Source organism: Apus apus, chromosome 17 (assembly GCF_020740795.1).
Source record: "Apus apus isolate bApuApu2 chromosome 17, bApuApu2.pri.cur, whole genome shotgun sequence".
Lineage (NCBI taxonomy): Eukaryota > Metazoa > Chordata > Aves > Apodiformes > Apodidae > Apus > Apus apus.
The window spans coordinates 8,751,495-8,771,610 of record NC_067298.1 but is presented as its reverse complement, the minus strand read 5'-3'; the positions used below and the strand labels follow the sequence as shown (position 1 = coordinate 8,771,610).

Sequence of the window (20,116 nt, the reverse complement as noted above, 5' to 3'; positions counted from 1 at the left end):
ATTTTGCTTGGAGCCCCTGAACATCCATTGCCTCAAGAACAGGCATCCTCAAGCTTTTTACCAGTTTCACAATGGTCACTAACACGCTTTCCACCTCAGTGGGAAACCAGTGCTACATACAACCTGATTGACTCCACTGACTTCAGTGGATGGATTTGGCCCCAGATGGATTGTATGGCTGTAAAGACCACATAGTTCCCACCCTACACTGCTATAGGTGACCCTGACCCCACTTCACTAGTAAGAACCTGCTGGAAGAGTTGAGATCCTTGCTAGGAGCTCACTGCAGGCCAGGTGTTAGATCAACATGGCCGGAAACAAAGTGAGACAAAAACAGCACCTGATTGTCAGCTGACAAAAAACCACACTTGAACATTTGCCCCCTTTTTCCTCATCCCTCAAAAAAGAAACCCCAGTCACACCCTCTAGCCACAGCAGACTGGGGGAAAAATATTAATTAAAATCAAGTGAAACATGTACAGTAAAAGTCACCTCCGGCTAGGTGTCCACAACACTCTAACGAGTTCCCAAGGTTTATAGTGCAATTTAATGTGACCTGTAGTTGAAGACCAGTCTCCATCACTTTGGGTGATCAAGTTCTGCTGATTCCTTTGAAAGGTGCATAAGACAGGTTTCACTGTAGACTAAAATATCTTAGGAACCATTCAAGTAATTAGACAGTGGCACTGGTATGGCTGAACAGTCAAATGTGTCCATAGAAACCAAACCAAAGCTGCCTTGTGAGTACCATGTGAGTCTCTAATTAGCAAATGTCTGCTCTATTTCCCTTTTAGTGTTCAGTAACATCGAGGTGATTCATTCAACAACTGGCCATAATTCCAGCACTGATATGGCAAATACAAATCTCTCATACAAAATATGTGTGCTAGCAAACCAAGTGGTAAGTGCCCAGGCACGAGCTGCCCAATGGGAGCTCTGGCAGTGGAGAATCTGCAGGGTCCAGGCCAGCCAGTATTGCAGGACCTGGCTGATCTGAGATCTTTAAGCACCTCCTCCAGCACACTCTTGTGTTCAAAAGAATAATCCTCCCCAAAGCTAAATATAAAAATAGATCCTCCATCTTCATTCATTTAACATAGCTGACAGATTACTTCCACTCTCGAGTTTTCTGTCCCATTGTTCTCAAGGAGGGGGAGGTAGCTTCAGATCCAACAGGCTGTAGGCAAAAATGTTCCAGAAAATGGCAAACAAGACAAAAATTACATAAATAGAAAGGAAGATCCACCATAATGTCTGATCTTGGAGTCTCTGCTCATAGTTCCTTAGGATGATGACACCAAGGGTAATTCCAACCATCACCCCACCCAGGTGAGCCATGAAGCTGGGGTGTGGGCACGGAGGGTAAGCGGAGGGGTGGAATCGCAGCCAGACGGCTCTTCCAAATTCAAAGCTCACTGGAACAAAGAAGAAAAAATAAATAAATAATCTAGGTCTATACATCCTGAAGCCCATCTTGCAGGCAGCACTGCATCCCTGAAAAGGTGGAGAATAAGAAACTGCCTTGTGTGCTGAGCACAGAGAAGCTGGCAAGTCAAGGCTGTGTGAGGGTTGTGTTGCACAGACATGAGGCCTCCTCGGTGGCTGGTAAGTGATGTGGGTTTGTGGGAGTGTAGACCAGTGGGGGATTATTCAAAAATTTATACCAGACCCATTAAAAAAAGTCTTTGAAGACAATTATCTGATGGATACAGATTCTATGATACACATCCTAGTCTCCCTTATCGTGCCACTCTAGGGATATGGCTGGAAGATAATTCATTAATGTGTTTACGATGCTGTTGTCATCTCAAACAGAAGGTGCTCTATGAAACCTAAGCATTGTCATTCCAAAAATATTGCTTGTTTGCAAATCCAAAGATGAGAAGTGTAAGTCCCAAATGCCACAAGCTACAGAGGCTGGGTAACAATAAATCCTCATTTACAAATGCTTGTGTTGAAAGCCAAAGTCTGCATTTCACAGTGATGTGGTTTCTGCTGCCAGAAGGTCCAGCTGCAAGTTCCTACCAAAACTGCTGCAAAGTCAAAACTCTCTGCATCAGCCTGACTCTTGTGACAAGGACAAAGAAAACAGGACTGTGTGTGTGCCAAAGATTGCATGATACTTACTACAGACCAAGGCAACAGCCATGCGCAGCAGCTTGAATTGGCACTTCATTCCTGACCAGTTCTGGAAAAGAGACAAGGAAAAAAAGTGATGCTGCACACAAACCTGGAGGGATTTTACATTCAGATCTGCACTGGAAGAGCATCAAGGACGACTGGTCCTTGAAACAAACCCCTTTCACTGCATTTGCCACCTGGCTGTGAGCTCTCCACTCCTCACACCAAACACACCTCTGCCAGTCCCAGAGAACATAAACATAAGGGATATATTACAGACATATCCAAGTTATGGACAGTCCATGGCTTCTTTGCCTGGCAGCCCTACTGAATTGCCTTGCCTGGCCTTGCTGTTCTTCACTCTTCAGATGGACTAGCTTTTAACATGTTACTATGATGTTTCACCTTAAATTCTGTCTTCTGAAAATATTTCAACTCACCTACCCCGCAAAACCTTGTTGTACCAGGCCACATCCAATACAATTTTGTTAAGTAGCACCCAGCATTCAACACAAGCATCATTCTGGTTGACATCAACCAGCTCATCATGACTCACTTGGAAACCCAACACTGTCACCTGTCAGGTAATTTCTCACTGCATTCAAGCCCTACTGCACTTTTCCAGTGCTACTGCCAGTATCTCAGGCTACCCAAAATTCTGCAACTTGGATCTTCTGCAGAGCACACACAAATAATAAAGACCTCAAATAAAGCACACCAAGGAAACAGGGCCATACGAAAGTCTCCCCTGTCTTCAGGCTTGGTCATTAATCAAGACAGTGGAATAAAAATCTCTGAATGATAGTCAGAAATCTGGGGAGACATGTTTAAATTCCTCCTTTTCCAGTTGCACAAAATTTCCAAGCAGAAAAAGAAATCATGTTCCAGGGAACTCAGATGTATGACAACACTGTTATAATTATTAAGTGATTAAATAAAATTTTGCCTGCTGAAAGCAGTATGAGATACCAAGCTAGCCAAGCTTCTTGTGACAGACTCCCCATTTACGACACTGATGGAATAAAAAATAATGCTTGTAAACTCTTCAGCCTAACTTTAATGGCACCCAGTGAGTTTGCAGCCTGCTGAATAAATATTCCACTATACATATTACAGATATTCAAGTTTCAGGTGGGATTGATCTGTAAATCATTTCTGTGGCTCCAAAAATGCAATCTCTACAAAATAAGTAACTCATTTTCTCTCTCCACAGAGACACCTAATGCAGTCAGAAGGCTCTGAACTCATGCTGATTAAGACTGTGCTGCTTCCTTCCATTTTCATTTACATGTAGCTGTTTTGAATCCGTCACTATTTTCCTTAGGGTGACATGTTTTATTACTTCTCACTGTTGTTTATTTTATTTAATTCCAAGAGTATTTATTTCTACAAGCAGGAATCTTTTCATTTTCTTTGGCTACCAGGAGGCACAAGAAGATTTGAGACCCTCCCTATAACAGTCCTTCCTCTTCCCAACATGCTAAAAAGCACCTGTGCAAGACTGAGCTTCACCAGCAAGTGGCCAGCATCTCTTTCAGCATGTGGGAGCACTACATTTAGATACTATGTGAGCAGAGAGAGAAAAGAGGGGGAAGGAAAAGCAAAAAAAATCTCCACAAGAATGGGAAAGGCAGCAAAATTAATTTCAAAGGCAGCAGATAATGGAGAAATACAGGTGCTAAGGTAGCATTTGCTAAATAGATTTGGAGGAGATCAATGAGTAGTGAAATGACATGCCACTTTGCCATGTTTTAAGAAGCCTGGGAAGGTATCCACCAAATACTGAATTTCCTCAGGTACCTGACAACTCCACAAGGCACACGCAGACAGAGACAAGTCTGCAACCTCTGCTGAGCCAGTCAGCCCCTTCTTTTCCAAACATCTATCAGTTCTCACAAGGAGAGCTGATAGCCTGGAGTACACTGGTGAATCTTGGATTATCAGAACCTTTGGCTTCTCCTGGCAAGCTGCCAGCCACCAAGGTACCAAGCCACCATCCACAGTCTAGAATTTCCATTCCAGGACCACACCACTGAGACAAAACTCTTAACTGGGCTAAGCTCTGAATGACCAACAGTTTGGTCAGGCCCTATTTCCAATCCCTTTGGGCCACTAGACCCAGCTCACTTCTGAAGAGGTTAGACAGTCATTCTGGTACTCACCATGACTATATTGGCCAAGTGAGCTGAGACAAGAGCATACACGCCTCCAGAGGAGCCCACCACAGGAGCAGTCATATCAGCTACTGACACTGCCAGGGACCCTGGGAGAAAGAAGAAGGGTTTGTGACAATTACCAGCCACACTCTCTCCTACCTTAAATCCCTGCCTATTTTGTTTTAATTGCTGTAGGTCAGTAATATACCGATAAAGAGAAGAGGGGGAATCAATTGACTTGTAATTGACTCCATCCTGTAGTATTGATTGATTCTTTTGCATCTACCTTAAAAGCAGCCAAGCAAGGCAGCAGCAGATCTTCAGACCTATGCTGCAAAAAAGCACTTACACCCTGACTAAAATAACAAGGAAGCAGGAGACAGAAAAATGTCCTTGTTGTGTTCCACACCTGGAGACAGAAGAAGCTCCCATGCTGGATGCACAAATATTTGCACAGTGAGAATGAACTGAGGACTTGGAACTTAGCATAAGGCCTCTGATCAAAAGCACAGCCCATTTTTATAAAACTTCAGAGTAAAACTAGCTAAAAATAACCTGAATGGAGGCACTAAACACAAGACAGCAAAATGACAGGTCAATCACATAAAGGCACCATGAATAGCAATACATCCAACCATAGATACTGCTTCCCCTTATCCAAATTGGAGACTTGGATCTGCTCAAAGCTCTTTTCATTGCAAACTTTAAGAGCAATTAAAGAAATAGAGCCAAAGGCAGATGTGGTGTCGTAAGGCAGGGATAGTGAAGATCTCTGTGATGAGCAGGAATGGGAAAAAAGACACAATGGCAAATCTTGAGAGAGCCTTTGGTAGTACAGAATCTAACAAATTTCTTTGCTAATTGCTTGGCTGATTCTGGGTCAAGAAAGTGCTGAGGTACAACCAGTCAACACTGATGATACCTCCTTCCTTCACTGTATGGCCCTGGGACTTCTCAGCTCTTAAGTACTGCCATTAAGGAAAAAAGTTAATGAGAAGTTAAGAAAGGAGTAATAAGAATTCGCAGTTAAGTCTTCAGACACTGCACTGAGCATTTAACTTCAGTCTCTCAATCTCAGTCTCAAAATGTCTTCTAAGTGAAGCCTGACAAATAAGAAAAAAACCATAAAAGTAAGGAGTGAATATTATGGCCCATGTCTGCCTTATACTGTTTGTTCCTGATTGCTTAGGAGCTGTGTCATCCTTATGTTGCCAGATCCTCAACACAAATATGCCTCTTTCCCTCTCCCCCTGCACATGTCAAAGAATGAAGCATGTTTAATAATTAGCTGACAACTCAAACAGCTGAGGGGATTATCATGGGATGTTTTGTCTCTGTAGGACTGTCCAGTCACATTTGTAGTTCCCTCCTGCACTGAGAAGGGAAGTTTTCCCTTTCCATTTGGCACTTTGTTTCACCATTTATAGGTCATAGGGTGTGAAAGGCAAGACTGCCAGGAGGATGTGGCAACTTGTCTGAGAAAAAAATGGGATCATTTGTGCAGCAAAAACAAATCAGTAATGCTAGCTGGGATAGTGAGTCTCACTGATCCAAGCCTGCAGAGCTCTAGGTGTTCAGCCCAGCACCAATGCCCTTTAAAAAATTCCTCTGGCCCTGCAGGCCCTGCCAATGAGTCCATGACCACATGAACCTGAAGGGCAGCCGCAATTCCTGGTGCTTGTCTGGGCTCAACTGCAGCAGAGTCAACGCTCACTTGTTCTGCTGACCTGGCACAGGTGTGCTATGTGCATTTCCAGGTTTGGTAGATGGATCTATGTAGAAAAGCTTATGCCTGGAAAGCTGCAGACTGGGGACCACTTTAGAGCTTATTAAAATAACAGGAATGGGGTGGTGGAGCTGGTCTGCTAACTCTTTCCTCAAACAGCATGGTCTTTGTACCATGCTTACTCCTGTAACCTTGTCCCATTGTTCTTTCCACAGTCTCTCTCCTGGAATGCCAGATTTATTAGTACCCAGTGCAGCCCATTTTAGAAAAGGCTTTATCTGTTCATCATGGAAAACTACAATCATGTAGGTGGAAAAAAAATATCACCATAAATCTTGAACTAATACAGTCAATTGTTGCCCGAGTTCCTCTGTGAAGCCCTTGGCTGCTCTCATGCTCTCCTCCTGTGTTAATTAGATGTTGATCTATTGTCAGCTAACTTCCATCACCTGCAAACTGCTGGAAATGCTAAATAAAGGCAATACGGCACAAACTAAAAATCAATCAAACCCCACATCTTAATAATTAAATGCATTTGCAGATTTCTGTGCACTGCTCACAACCTACAACCAAATACTTCTTGCTTACTCAGGCTGTAGAAAGCAGACAGCACAGGACAAATGGAGGAGGAACTGGCACAGGACCTGGAAAAACAAAAAGACTCCTCATGCAAGGATGCCTGTGATGCCACCTTTCTTCTAGACCTCTGTGGGACACAAGAGGAGAGGAACAGCATGACCTCCACATTCAGGAAGACAACCTAAAGCAAGGCTATTTTAAAGTAACAGGTGGTTTGTGCTTTTTTATCAGGTGTCCTAAAAACAGAGCTTATGGCTAGTTAGATACCAAGTTGTAGCATATTTGCCACTTACAGCATCCAAAAGATTCTGAATGCACAGATCAGGGACTGCTCTTCTCCTATACCCAAATGTCACAAAACATTTATCCTACACAAAAGTCAGCACAGATGCTTCTCCATCTGGGGCATCCAGGTGTCACCTACCTGCCACAACTCCAGCAACGTACACAAAACTGATCCTTGCAGCTCCATGCACCATTTCCAGGGGAATCCCAACCAAAAGCTGAAGGACAACATTGAGTCCAAGGTGTTCTATTCTGTGGCAAGGAAAAACAACAGTTGTCCTCTTTTCTAAGTCCATGTTTCCCTTCTCTATCCTTGAGACAGAAATATTTTGGAAAGGAAATCAAATAGCACCTGTTTCACAAAAGTAGATTGTAATACTGGGAAAAACAATAGTTCCTGAAAAAAATCAGACTGAAAGTTGCAAGTTTCTTGCTGCTCATTATCTTTTTCATATCCACCCAGTTCTTTTCAGCCAAAGACTTCGTAGCATGCTCTGGTCTTACTGAGTTTTGTTTGGTTTCTTTAATGGAGGGTTTGAAGAAGTTAAATGATTTGTCCAAAAAAGAAGCAAGATGGAAGCAGAGCCTGGAACAGAAGCCTGAAACTTGACCTGCTTTTCTCCCCTCCTAATGATACAGCCCTTCCCTGCCCATGTTACAGTGCCATGATGGGGTGTGGATATTAAGTCAAGAGCAAGGTAAGTCTGGCAGTCCTAAGACAGTTGCCATTTCCTTGTGACACATCATGCTGCTTTACTGTTTGAGCCATCTGACCCTCACTCTTTTCTGCTGTGCCTACTTCAATGTGATCATGGCCAGAACGGGAAGCAGAGGACCATTTAATCTCTGGTTAAGCGTCTAGTGAGACAGTATTCACTGTAGCTCTCTGTTCACCTGCCCTTGTTCCCATCACAGTCAATAACAAAACTCCTGCTGAACAGAATGGAAAAAGCTGGGCTGAGACCAGTCTTGTAGAAAACCCTGCTGTGCACATTAGCAAGTAAGTCCAGGATGCACTGGCAGCCTAGAGGCAGAGGGCGTGACAGCTAAGATATTTGATATAGCATATTTGATAAACACTCTAGTGCAGTAGTTTTCTCCTGCACTGAATCAATAGTTTCCAAACAAGTCTTTTGTTGCTCTAATCAACAGTACTTAAGAAAACTGGCCTGTAACTTTTCAAAACTCTATACAAATATTTACTTATGCCTTGGTCATCTGCAGGATCCTCCAGTGAGTTAACAACATCAGGCCCCTGAACAGGGTTCTTCTCCTGAACAGGACTCCCAGGGCTGTGCCAGGGCTCACACCACACTGGGCCCCAGGGTTTTCTGATTCCTGTGTGAAGGGTGCCCGAGTCTTGCTTGCAAGGCAAGTGGAGCTAAATGACACAGTGTCAACCCTTAACACAGAAGATGAGCATCTTTTTGGGGAGAGATCACAAAACAGCTAATGTGCTGAAAATCTACACCCTATTTTGTGCAAGCAGTGGATTTCTCAGACAGCCACCAGCAATCTTTGGTTTAAGGTATATCCATTCTCACAGTTTTGGTCTTTCTTTATGTTACCATAGCAATTCCCCATACACATCAGAGAAAACGCAGGTGGTGAGAGGCAGTAATGACAGAGCAGTCTCAGAAATGAGAATGTAAACTTGGGACTGCAAAAAACTGCTAGAAATTATACTGCAGGCAACAGTCCTTTCTGGGTATCTTAATAATGGTTGTTCCACTGAATTTCTGTCCAAGGATAAATCTCTCTCCTGCAGAAGACACTCAGCACCTCAATCTGTCATCATGGGAAACTGCTGCATGTAACTGAGTGTTTTTATTACCTTGTTCAGGAATTTTGAAGCCCATGGGCACAGACATATTCTGGCACACACTCTGACCCTGCATGTTCAGAGAACTTAGGAACTAGATTAGGAACAACCAGCAAAGGTCAAGCTGAGATCACAGAAAAGAGTCAAAGCATCCAAGAACCCTCAGAGAGAAGAGAGGGAAGAAGCTTTGGCTGGCACACAGTCAACATCATGAGGCAGCACCTGACATTTTCACAAAAAACACTGGGTCTTATTTTTCAAAGGAAGTTTTTGTGAAGAGCTCAGCAAAGTTTATCGTAAAGTGACTGCTCTGATTCACTGCTGTTCTTAAAAGACTTTCCAGGAGCAATTCCATTCATTTCTGCTCCCCATCATGGCACAAAGCTTTGGAGACATCACAGTCAGTAAGCACCCATAAAATATAATTAGTCTTTGCCAGTGCTGAATGTGTCATTCTCAAAATGACAATTTCATTGATTTATTAAAGACTTTCTCCTTCCCCAGGACCAAACAAATGGGAGCATCAATGCAAGTCATTAGTTATGGCAGTATTACAAATGCATGGGCCCCAGATACTCAATGTCTACTTTCCATGAAAGCAGAAGGGCAGAATTTACAACTTTGCCTGCCTTTTCAGCCCTTGACAAAGCTCCCTCCATCCCAGCCCATGCATTTTTTTAATCTTTCTGGAGACACAGCCAGCCAAGTCTTAGCAACTGCTGTCTTCTTGGACACCTTATGGCTGTCACTTGCTCTTCAAAGCCACAGACTGAGTGCACTAAATTAGGGAGCAGTCCACATTACCATCTTAAAGTCTCAGCTGGAAGCAGTATAACAATAGACCCTGTGGCATTGTGTTAGCTTCTCATCTGTAAATGAGAGGAGAATGATGGGCTTCCACTAACAAATGTTATTACCTTTCCAAGATTTATCTGTTCTCCTCATATGAAAGGACCTTAACACAGAGAAGTTAGCAATAAATGAACATGTAGCTTAACTCCAGCTACTGCAGATAAATCATGGGGTTTATTGTTCCAGCAGGACTCTCCATTGTTTGGAAAGCTGTGTAGCTAAAGAACCTGGAATCCATCACAAAAACAATGAGTCTCCTGCACACCATCTTCTCCACTGCTCATCTCTGAGGCAGCCACAGACATGAAATAAACCCAAGATATTTTTCAGTCAGTAGGAGTGAACAATGCCAGAGCACTGCTTGCTACAGGAAAGGCTGACGTGGCACAGGTCAGGGAGGTGTGCCACAGGTGATACAAGACATGTAAATGCTGCACAAATTGCCCTTGTGCACATGCTTCCCTGCAAATGTATCCCAAAGCAATCTGCAGTTATCTAAGTGATAGAGTAGAGCACCACCAGAGGAAAATCCAGGCACAGCTTAGCTGACGTTAGTTAAAATCGTATGTTTCTTCCTTTTACAAGCCCAGTTTTCCTCATATCATCATCAATGGAAACTTTCAGTTCTCATTTTACATAACCAGTCTCATGTCAAAGCACAATAGTCTCCATTTGCAGATTGAAACCTGTATACAGTGGACTTTTTGGAGGAATTCAGCATGCAGAATACAGATGTTGCCATGTCCAAAAGTTTAATTTACAAATTTGTTCCTACTCTCCATTTGGGTGGAGTCTGTTCTGTCCTATGATTTTCATCCAGAGATCTGGGGCACATCTTGTGCTGAAAAGGAATTACACACTGAGGCAGTTATTCCATGGCAGAGAAGGGACATCAGCATGTCTTCCATCAGAGACATGGAAAAAGATCAGCTTGATCTTTCTGGCCTTTCATAAGAGAACGTGGACTGATGGGAATATAGGCTTTCTATTTAAGAACAAAGGGTCTTTATCCAGTTTTAAACTATAAACTGCTGCTAAAAAGCTTGTTGCTATGATTTTTCAATGACAGAATTCAAGAAAATTGCAATTATACTGCCAGGAATGTGTGAAGATAATGATCTGAGAAGCTACTCAGAAGGGGCACAGTGTCTTGTACAGGGATGAACTTCCCTGTGACACTCACTCATCACCATGGCATCACAAACATGACACAGTTAAGTCTTTTTCGAATCTTGGGAGGACTAGCACAGTCAAGAGGCACAGCATTAGAATCCCCATGTCTTGTCTTCTTTTCCCAGGTCTGCTACATACCTCCCATATGATGAAGGATTCATTGCCTCCTGCCTTTAGAAAGCTATGAAGGTTTGCTCCTCGTTGCCCAGCACTCCACAACAGATGCAGATGTTTATATGCAATTTAGAATTGATTTTTTAAAAATTATTTGAGATTATTCTGTCACTTCCTCCTCCTCCTCCCTCTCGCTTGAGAACCTGAACTGTGGAGAGTCTCCATAGTTTGTAAATACTCACCCTGCATGCATGAATATGTAGGTTAGGTACCTCCAAGCCTGAGCACGGAGCTGGGGATGGTAAAGCAGTGCATTCTTCAGGTATAAGGGATGGGTGACTTGCAGCACAAATCTGTCCAGTACCACCCCGTTGTAAAGAAAAAATGCAACCTAGAAGAGCATGGAGATTCCTGGGTTAGTTTTGCTATAGTTTCCCAAATTCTGTAGTTTCATATACAAATTGCTTCAATGGATAATAACCACACTTGGAGACAGGATAGGATCACAGACTCCACTTACACACACACACACACACAGGTAAGGCCAAATGGCTTTCAGCTTTGTGCCTGTCCTTGCCTGGGTGTAAAGGAGTCCTTGATCATACCCCAGCAAAGCCTCTGGCAGTGTGCCATGGGTTTCCAGAGACAGGGAATTAAGATACTTGCCTCTACAATAGTGATGGTAATCATGAACCAGGGGGGAGGGCAGCAGGTGTAGCTGTCATAGTACCACTTGCGGTCGATCTCCCGGGGCAGGGTTTCGTACGCCACATGTCGGATCAGCCTCTGCGAAAGGCTCAGCCCTGTCTCCTCCAGCAGGGCCTTGCTGCACAGCCTCCTGTTCCCCTGGAGGATGGCCTGGCGGAAACTATTTGATCTTTTGTTGCTCATCTGGGGAAAAAGGAAAGGGAGAAACCATGAGGACAAAGCAAGGCTTGGCACAACCATCGGGGACATCAGTGCCAGTCTGTCAGCACCAGATCTGGGCAGGCAGGAGAGCAACCATCAGGGTGGGGCTTTAGGAACCAAGTCTCAGGATGATCATGGGGTGACCAAATGGGGTGTGAGGAAAACCAGTAGCAGGGTTTGCTATTCCAAAGCCAAAAAAATGAGGTCAGGGCAGAACAATATGAAGGCAAAGCAGACACTGCTAGTGCACCTGGCTGAGCAGTCTCGCCCATTCTCCAGCCTTCCATCCACTGTCTTCACCATCAGTTACCACAGTACACACTCCTGTGTCCTCCTTTCCCCAGCTCCCCCTGCCCTATCACACTTCCCTGCACCTGCCACACAGCAGTAGGTACATTCACACACCCCTGTGCTCTGGCCCTTGTTGGCTGGAGTTAACTCTCGGCAAAGAAGATTATCCCTTTGTGTAAAAAAACCTGTATGAGCAACAGCAAAAAAACAACAGACCACCCTGGTGTACAGACCCTCTTAGCTGCTGCATATTTGCAAGAGGAAAGGATTTATTCTTTTAAAACAGTTATCCTCAGAGAGGGTAGGTTTTGAGGTGGTGCAGGCTTTGGAGGATACAACTAATTTGTATACTCATTATCATCTTACATGCATAGAATTAGCAATCTATCTTTTGAGTATGCACTTTCCCAATTTGGATGCATAATTAAAGCAATTGCATTTGCAAATTAGGCAGATGGAATTTTATGCCTTGCTTGCTTAGAGGGAAAAAACCCCAAAAAACCAAAAACAACCCTCATAAAACCCCCCACAACACACCAGAAAAACAACAGGTCTGAAAGAGCTTGCTCCAAGATTCAGATAACTGTTAATTAGCCCTGATGTCAAACAAACCTGCTGCATTAGAGTCACTATCTGTACTGGTTGAGTCTTTGGCTAAAATCCCAAAGACAGCAAAGCCCAGAGCTTCTGCTCTCAGGGCCCAGGCAGCTGTGTAATTGTTCCAAGCTGGACCAAGCTGCTTAAAACACAGTAATCACTGCAGGGAGCCACCTCCTGTTAATCACTGGAGGAATGCAAAGGGGCTATCTGAGGTGATGCCACTGTGACCCATTCTCCCAGCAGCTGCCCATCTCTCCTAACCCTTCTACTCCAATGTAGAAATTCACTGATGTGAGCAACATGCCCAGACGATTGATCTAATGTTCTTTACAACTGGGGAAAATTCTGCTCTTCTTGAGTTGTTTTAGTAACAAAAAGCTCTACACTAAAATATCTTCCTTTCTTGGTATTTCTCTTTTGCTCACTCCTTTGCTCATTCATAAAACACTTGTAAGAGAAAATTCTGGCAAAAGCAGCAGACACAGGAAAAAAAAAGAAAATCTGTCAACAAAAATCTTCCTTTTCACTCTTCTCAAGTCTATAATCTAAAACCTTTTACCTAAAACTAAGGAAGATCCAGGGAACAAATTGTTGGTGATCTTCTATTGCATTAAGAAAGCCTGCTCATGTTGAAAGACAGTATTTTCACACACAAACATCCACCAGGTGCAAGGCTTTCCTTAGCATTTGTGAGACGCTTCTTGGTAGGTGACAGACATACCTCTGCTTCAAAAGGTATTTTTAGCCACCTAATGACCTCACTGTGTTTTTAGGGAAAGTTTCCTTCCAGGTTAATTCAGAGCAGCCTCTCAGATGTACTGTGCATGCTCCCACGCAGAGTTCATTCTGTTCTCTTAGACTTCACTCCTCTTGTGGACAAGAACAAACTCAGACTGAAACTATAAACTGCCTGCTACAGATGAAGATACCGGGCAGTAGCCTGAAGCTGCTGGAATGCTTGTTCTAATTACAGTGACCCGTGTGATTTTCCTGCCCACCACAAACCGGTCAGTACTTTCCCTGCTTCAGCACTTCACTGGGAAATATAAATTGTTTCCAGAGCCAACCAAAGAAAATAAATCATCATTGCAATTCAGCATCAAGAAGTGCTGACTACTCTCAGCAGCTGATCACTTCATCACTGCAGAGTCTGGTGAAAGAGATGGGCAGGAAACTCCAAAGGCTGCTGACGTTCTGTCTGTACTGGGCTCATAACAGAAATTTCCTGGTGTTTGCTCAGCAGAGGATCGTGACGCAGGCACCGCGGAGCCCGCCTGCTGCAGCTGAGCATGGCAGAGAGGGACTTGGCTCAGTTCAACTGCCTGAACTCAGCACAGCCCTGGCACCCCAGTGTCCTGCTCTGCGTTCCTGCTAATGCTGCCCAAAGAGCTCAAATAACAGTGCAAATTCATCAACATGATGTTTCTGAAGGTGTTCCTCAACCTACTGACAATGAAGCAGAAGGAGAAAGGTGTTCTTAGTTTTAAGAGCAGGATATTGCAGCATCACTGTAGAAGTTGCACCTCACATGTACAAAGCATCTGGCTCTACTGGGGAGGTGGAAAGCTGGACCTCACAACAGTAAGACTTGCCCAAGGCCAAACACTAGAGTTATGCAGAGAGAAAGAAATTTCCCTTGCAAACCAGGCAAGCTGACATGACAGGTAACCACACTCTGCCACCTCTGCCCTTTGCTGTTACCAGACCAAAACAAAACAAGGCTTAATGCTGCAGCTCTGCTCAAAGGATGGCTTGATACATCTGCTAGAAAGTAAAACTTTTTCCTGCTTAGATCTGAACCCATCTTCAACACTGAAAATGTCAAAATTTAAGCTGAGAGTCTTTACCATCTAGTGTAGGACAGTGCCAAAGTTTGGTCAAGCACAAAGCCCTGCTTTTGTTCAGGACACCTGCCAGTCGAGAACCAGCCTCAGACAATCTGCAACTTGCAATGGAAATGACCCATCCCCACTGGCAGACCAATTTCTCTGGGTTTCTTGGCTATCTGTACTACTGCTGCCCCAGATAATCAATAGCCAAGTCATGTAGCATTTCCCCATCTCCAGTTTCATGGCCTGGGTGGGGCACAGTACCCTTTTTGTGGATTCTATTCAGCCTCACTCAGGAGGTTTTGAAAAACATGGATTCCTGCCCATTACGTATTGGCATCTTTGAGTCTGGTCTACAGCTATTTTTAAACATGTACAACACTGTGACAAGCCCTGCATTCAGCTCTCCAGCTCCAATCCTCCAAGACACAGAACACTAACTCAGAAGCTAGCAAAAGCTTTTTAAAAGCCTCTGTCACCTCCATTTTTATAACCCTCTTTACTTATAAATGCAGCTTTTCCAATCAATTTTGCTTTCAAGATTCACATTTATTTCCTTCCCTCAGTCTGCACTTCTACCAAATGCTAATGTGAGTACAGATTGCTTCTCCCAAAACACACAGCTCAGCGCAAAGTTCATCTGTCACAGATGTTCACATCCTCTGAGCCAACCTGGTAGCACTTTCCCAGACAGCACCAAGTGGGAAAAAAAACAGGTACTAACATCCTGATTTGCTCTCATCACGCAATGTTTTACTCTGGGGATTCAAGAAAAGTTAGAGACAGGAGAGACCAAATAAATTATCCTGGTCATTGCAAGTATTCCCTGCTCAAGGTTTTGTCTGGACTCCAACTAAATGTGCCAGGCTTCCAGCACTTCCATTAGAAAAGGTAAACCACCCTCAGATTTCAAGGTGAATTGAAAGAGCACTGCTTACAGGACAAGACTAACATCGTGGTTCAAATAACATTGTGTCAAAATACAGCAAATGTGAAACTTCAATCCCCCCAACACCTGTTCAATTTTTCATTGGTACAGGGAAAGATTCCACAACCTAGATGAATCCATATTTAATTTTTTTAAGCAAATAAAAAAAATAATAATCTTGATGACATTTCCCACTCACATGTGTGTTTCAGATACATACACAGTTAAAGTGACCATCTAAGTTGACACTGTGCTTCTCAAGTTTCAACTGTACACAACTGGAAACAGCAGAGGAATCATGGTTAAGGATATAAATTCCTATGCTAAGTTCCACTTTAATTGGCATAATGCTCATTTGCCAGACCAGTTCACTTGGAAGAGAGTTTTCTCTGCTGCTACATGTAGCCAGTATCTAATGGACTTAGATCAATGTACAAGCTGAACACACTCCAAAAGCAGCTCTTGCATCCCAGTCATTCAGTTTCAGGACTCTTACCTGGTCCACTGATGACTTCCCCCCACCAGGAGATGCACTTGGCTCTTGAAACACCAAAAATCCCCAGTTTCCTCCAAAATGGGAAAGAAAACAACATGAAGACACTGTGAGGCACATCTGTCAGGAGGGTATCCAGCTCCTGGAAATGCTCCCTGGAGTGGGAACTTTGCACCTCAATAAGGGCTTCAACACACTGAGAGGTAGGAGATGGATGAGAACACAATCATGTGACTGCTCTCATCCACCTCTTGAGAGCAGATCCTCCTTACCCATAACAGACTAATATTAGATCAAATACTGAAGTAAGATTTGCAAACCTTTTGTAATTAAATATTTATTATTACACCTCTGAATGACAGCCAGGAAGAGAGCTCAGGAATCCTATACTTTCAGCCAAGACAGTGAATTGAGGACAGAGAGAGCACTTAAAGGGCTATCCCATCGGAAACTGAAGGATATCCCAGAGGACTCCAGATGGGAGATGTTTGGCAGTGGATCTGCCCTAGTTCAACACTACAGCTAATTGGAAGCACAGGGGGGAAGAAGCAGAACTATAAAACCTGTAGCTTTGCTGAAACAAACCTTTCCAGATTAGCAACAGTAAGAACAAACCAAGGAACACTGGACAAGACCACTGGAACTGAAGTCCTGGGTTATTCTGCAATAGCCCTTTAAGCTAAAAACACTCACTAGAAAGTGAACAAGGATTTAGGAGGAAGAGAAGATACTCATTTGCGCAAACTTTTGTCTTGCCTGGGGATTCCCCTGAGAACTGAAGATTTAGGCTTCATTGCTTATCATCCCAGTGACTCAGGTAATAAAGAATTATATACAGTTCTTGTAAAGCCTTGTTCATCTAAGCATTCCATCCAGGCTGTCAGCTGGTTCAGTAAAGGACACACAAAGACACTGAAGTAGAATTTATAGCTACTTTATGGCTGTGCTATGGAGTACTTCTGAGCACTATTAAAAAAACACCAAGCAAAACATCATATAAAGGATTGCTCTCCCCTCTCCCTTCTCTGGCAGAAAGAATACTGTATGAAAGTTCTTAAAAGCTCCCCTCCATAAAGATAATAAAGCCCTCCTGGTGCTGTCACATACACAGTCACAAAGCCAAAATGCAAAATTCAGTATTTTCTCATTAAAAAAAAAGTTCTCTTTCCCTAGCTACAGCTCTTCTCTCACTGCTTTCCCTCAGTTTAGTTCAAGCAAGGCTGGAGGAAGTATCCCAAGCAAAAGTGTTACCATTGCAAGCACTGAAACAGCACAGGCAAGTGTTACCCACCCTTCAGAGCAGAAAGTAAGCCCATGAAAAGCCTACAGGCACTCAGTGTCCCCACAAGGGGCAGAACCAAGCCTTGCTTTTATCACTGAAGTGGCCAATAAGAAGAGATGGCTTCCAGCCATGCATTATTGGAAAATGTCTTGAGAGAAATATAAGAAGCTGGCTTTGAAGCCTTGGCAAACAATGGAAAAGCAGGCTGGAATTAGAGCAAGAGGGAAACAGGGAGCTAACGGAAAGCAGAAAGGGGTCACTAAGAGAGCAGCTTGTGAGATACACACACAGAGAAGTCCCGCACCTCTGCTTTGATAGCTGCACTGTGATGCACCTTTGAAACCCAGCCCCACTCCTCCCCTCAAGGCCTCTCCGGTGGCCAGAGCTTTATTAATGCAATTTTACCTCTTGCTCCAAGTTTCAGTACCTTGGATACATTTGGGAGGCCATGAGATTCTCTCATTATGTCAGAGTATTTGTTCATGAATATTGATGGAGAAAAGGAAAACCACACACAAAGTGCCATGCTTTTAAAACCTCTGTGGATCTAGTAAAAGGTCAGCCATTCCCTTCCCAACATCCAGCATTGCCTTTTCTGGGAGAAGATCAATTCTTCCAAAGCTACTGAAACAAATTACTCTGAGCAAAAAGCAGAGATGGCTGATGATCATCAAGCACAAACATGTACTTAAACACCACCACACACAGTTGCCAGGATTGACAGCTATAAAGTGAAGGAAATCACTAATAGCACAGTGATCCTGTGCCAACTGTCCTGTCTCTTTCTATCACAAAATTCAAAAGGCAGGTTTGGGAGCAGGAAACTATGGAAAAGAGATGGGGCCCTAAAAAGTTTGGATGTTGAAAATCAATAGCAACTAGAGGAGTGAGAAGAGAGATGCCATTTGTAAGTAGTTTAATGTCTGGCATTTGTATTGCCTATTGATTAATAAGGGGAAAAAAATGCAGATGAGGACACAGGTACTGATGACAGAAAAATCAATGGTTTCTTTACAGGAGTCATTCAACACTAGTGAAGGAAATCTGGCATTTTGCAGAAATCACATCAGGTGGGTGTGAGCTGGCACGATCTTCCATTCCTCAAAGGAGAAGGATGTCCAAACCTTTCACCTCCCACCTGCCTCTCATTAGCTTGTGCTGCTTCAGAGGTCAGTAGAGCAATGAGAGAGGAAAAAGCTCAGTTCTACTCCTGAGCTTGTTGCCAAAGTGTTGGCTGGCTTTAGGCCATAATTTCTGTAAACGAAATTAGATTACACCTCTTCCTGCTACCTAAGTGTTGTGCAGCTCAACTAGTGAATGCTTGTATGGTACTTTGAATATGTAAAGCTGTGGAACAAGATGCTGTTACTACAAACACACTGCTGATCACTGCCATTGTTTATTCAGCTGGAGCTGAGGAAAACCTCACACTGGGATCTGCTTCATAGTTGCTACATTTATTTTATTGTGTACCTAAATACATGCAAGGGGCTAACAAGACAGCTTGGTTAGATACAGCAGATCTACATCATTGCATCATAGTAATTTCACCTTCACACCGACCACAGCCTGACTGAGGTTGTGACCTCGATCCTTGACAGCTGTGCTCCATTATCATACTTTTCTGATTAATATGAAGACAGGACATGTGGAAGACACTTTCTTTCTATACGAAAAACAGATACATGAGTGACTGTGATTAATGGAGGGATCAAATCCCCATATTGACTGCAGGAGCACACAGAACGCAAATTATCACACTCTGCATCAAGAACACATCCAGCTTTCCAGCAAAAACTTAGAGATGTCACTGACTTTCATTGCTCATTGACTTTCTCACCCAGGTTTCTCTTACTGCTGCACTAAATCTGCTGGGACTCAGGCGGGGAATGACAGAGTAAGAACCGGGCAAAGCCCCTGGAATGGACATTGTCCAATATACTTATCTTGCAAAACACACTTGTAAGCCATTCTGGGCATCTAACAACACATGCCTACATTTGTGTTGAGTCACCAAACTGCCTTAATAAGAGAGAACCCTTCACTAATTGGCTCGTTAGTAGAGATAGAGAGGCATCCAAATCATGACTTATGCAGTCTGAGACATCTCACCTGTGATAAAACAAACATGACCTAGAAACACTTTATCCCTGTTGCTGCCTACAGCATTGCAATATGACTCCACTCAGAAAGTCAGCAAGTTATCTATATGTTTTTGTCTGGAAGTGGAGAAATCTCCAGATAAATCAGGAGACATCCAGACTGACAGACCTCTGCTTGCAAACCTGTTTCCCTGGAAAAAAGCAGCAGCAACTTGCCTGTTGGCTTGAGAGTTTCCTCACCATGGAATGTTTCAGCAAACCCAAGCAGAGTGTGATGCAGGGACACAGCAAACAGTGGTGTTGTAGGAGGGAGACTGTCCCTCAGCAACCAATGTTTTAGGCAGAGTCGAGGACTGACAGGCCCTATCAGCCGAAGCACTCACCAGGTTGACAAAGTCCTGGTAGCAGATCCTCCCCTCGGAGTTGCTGTCTGCCAGGGCCAGCAGGACCTCCAGCTTGTGGGGATCCAGCTCTGAGCCATGTCTCTGGAGAAGGGAGCGAAACTTCTCAGTGCTGATGTAGCCGGTGTTGTCAGGATCAAACTGGTAGAGAAGGGGAAAGTGCCAGAATTAACCATTCCACGTTACACACAGCTGTGCCCTTCTATGCATTCACCCACTGCAGATCCCAGGAACCCCAGGGGCTGCTCTAGGCTTGGTGACACATTGCCCTGAAATGACCCCATCTCCAGCTTCCTTTGCCCAGGGACTGCAAAGCACCCTGTTTCAGAGAGGGGTGAACCCAGGCATCACCATCCTCACTGTCATCCTGTCTTCACCCAAGTCAGCTCCTTTCACCTTCACTCTCTGCATCATCATTTCTCTTGGCTATTTTTTATATCCCTCTCTATGTGG

The 20,116-nt window shown here is 43.7% G+C and overlaps 1 protein-coding gene across 2 annotated transcripts in view; it reads right to left on the bottom strand.

Moving 5' to 3' along the window:
- Positions 1-330: 330 nt before the first annotated feature.
- RHBDL3 (rhomboid like 3) overlaps positions 331-20,116 on the bottom strand; it is a 52,719-nt gene continuing 32,933 nt past the window's right edge. For both annotated transcript variants that reach the window (XM_051634828.1, XM_051634829.1), the window contains 7 exons: positions 19,646-19,804; positions 11,495-11,719; positions 11,071-11,219; positions 7,007-7,119; positions 4,284-4,384; positions 2,128-2,188; positions 331-1,415 (listed from right to left, as the gene is read on the bottom strand). In XM_051634828.1, coding sequence (XP_051490788.1) covers positions 1,144-1,415; positions 2,128-2,188; positions 4,284-4,384; positions 7,007-7,119; positions 11,071-11,219; positions 11,495-11,719; positions 19,646-19,804 — 1,080 coding nt within the window. In that variant the 3' untranslated portion in view covers positions 331-1,143. The remainder of the gene's footprint in view (positions 1,416-2,127; positions 2,189-4,283; positions 4,385-7,006; positions 7,120-11,070; positions 11,220-11,494; positions 11,720-19,645; positions 19,805-20,116) is intronic.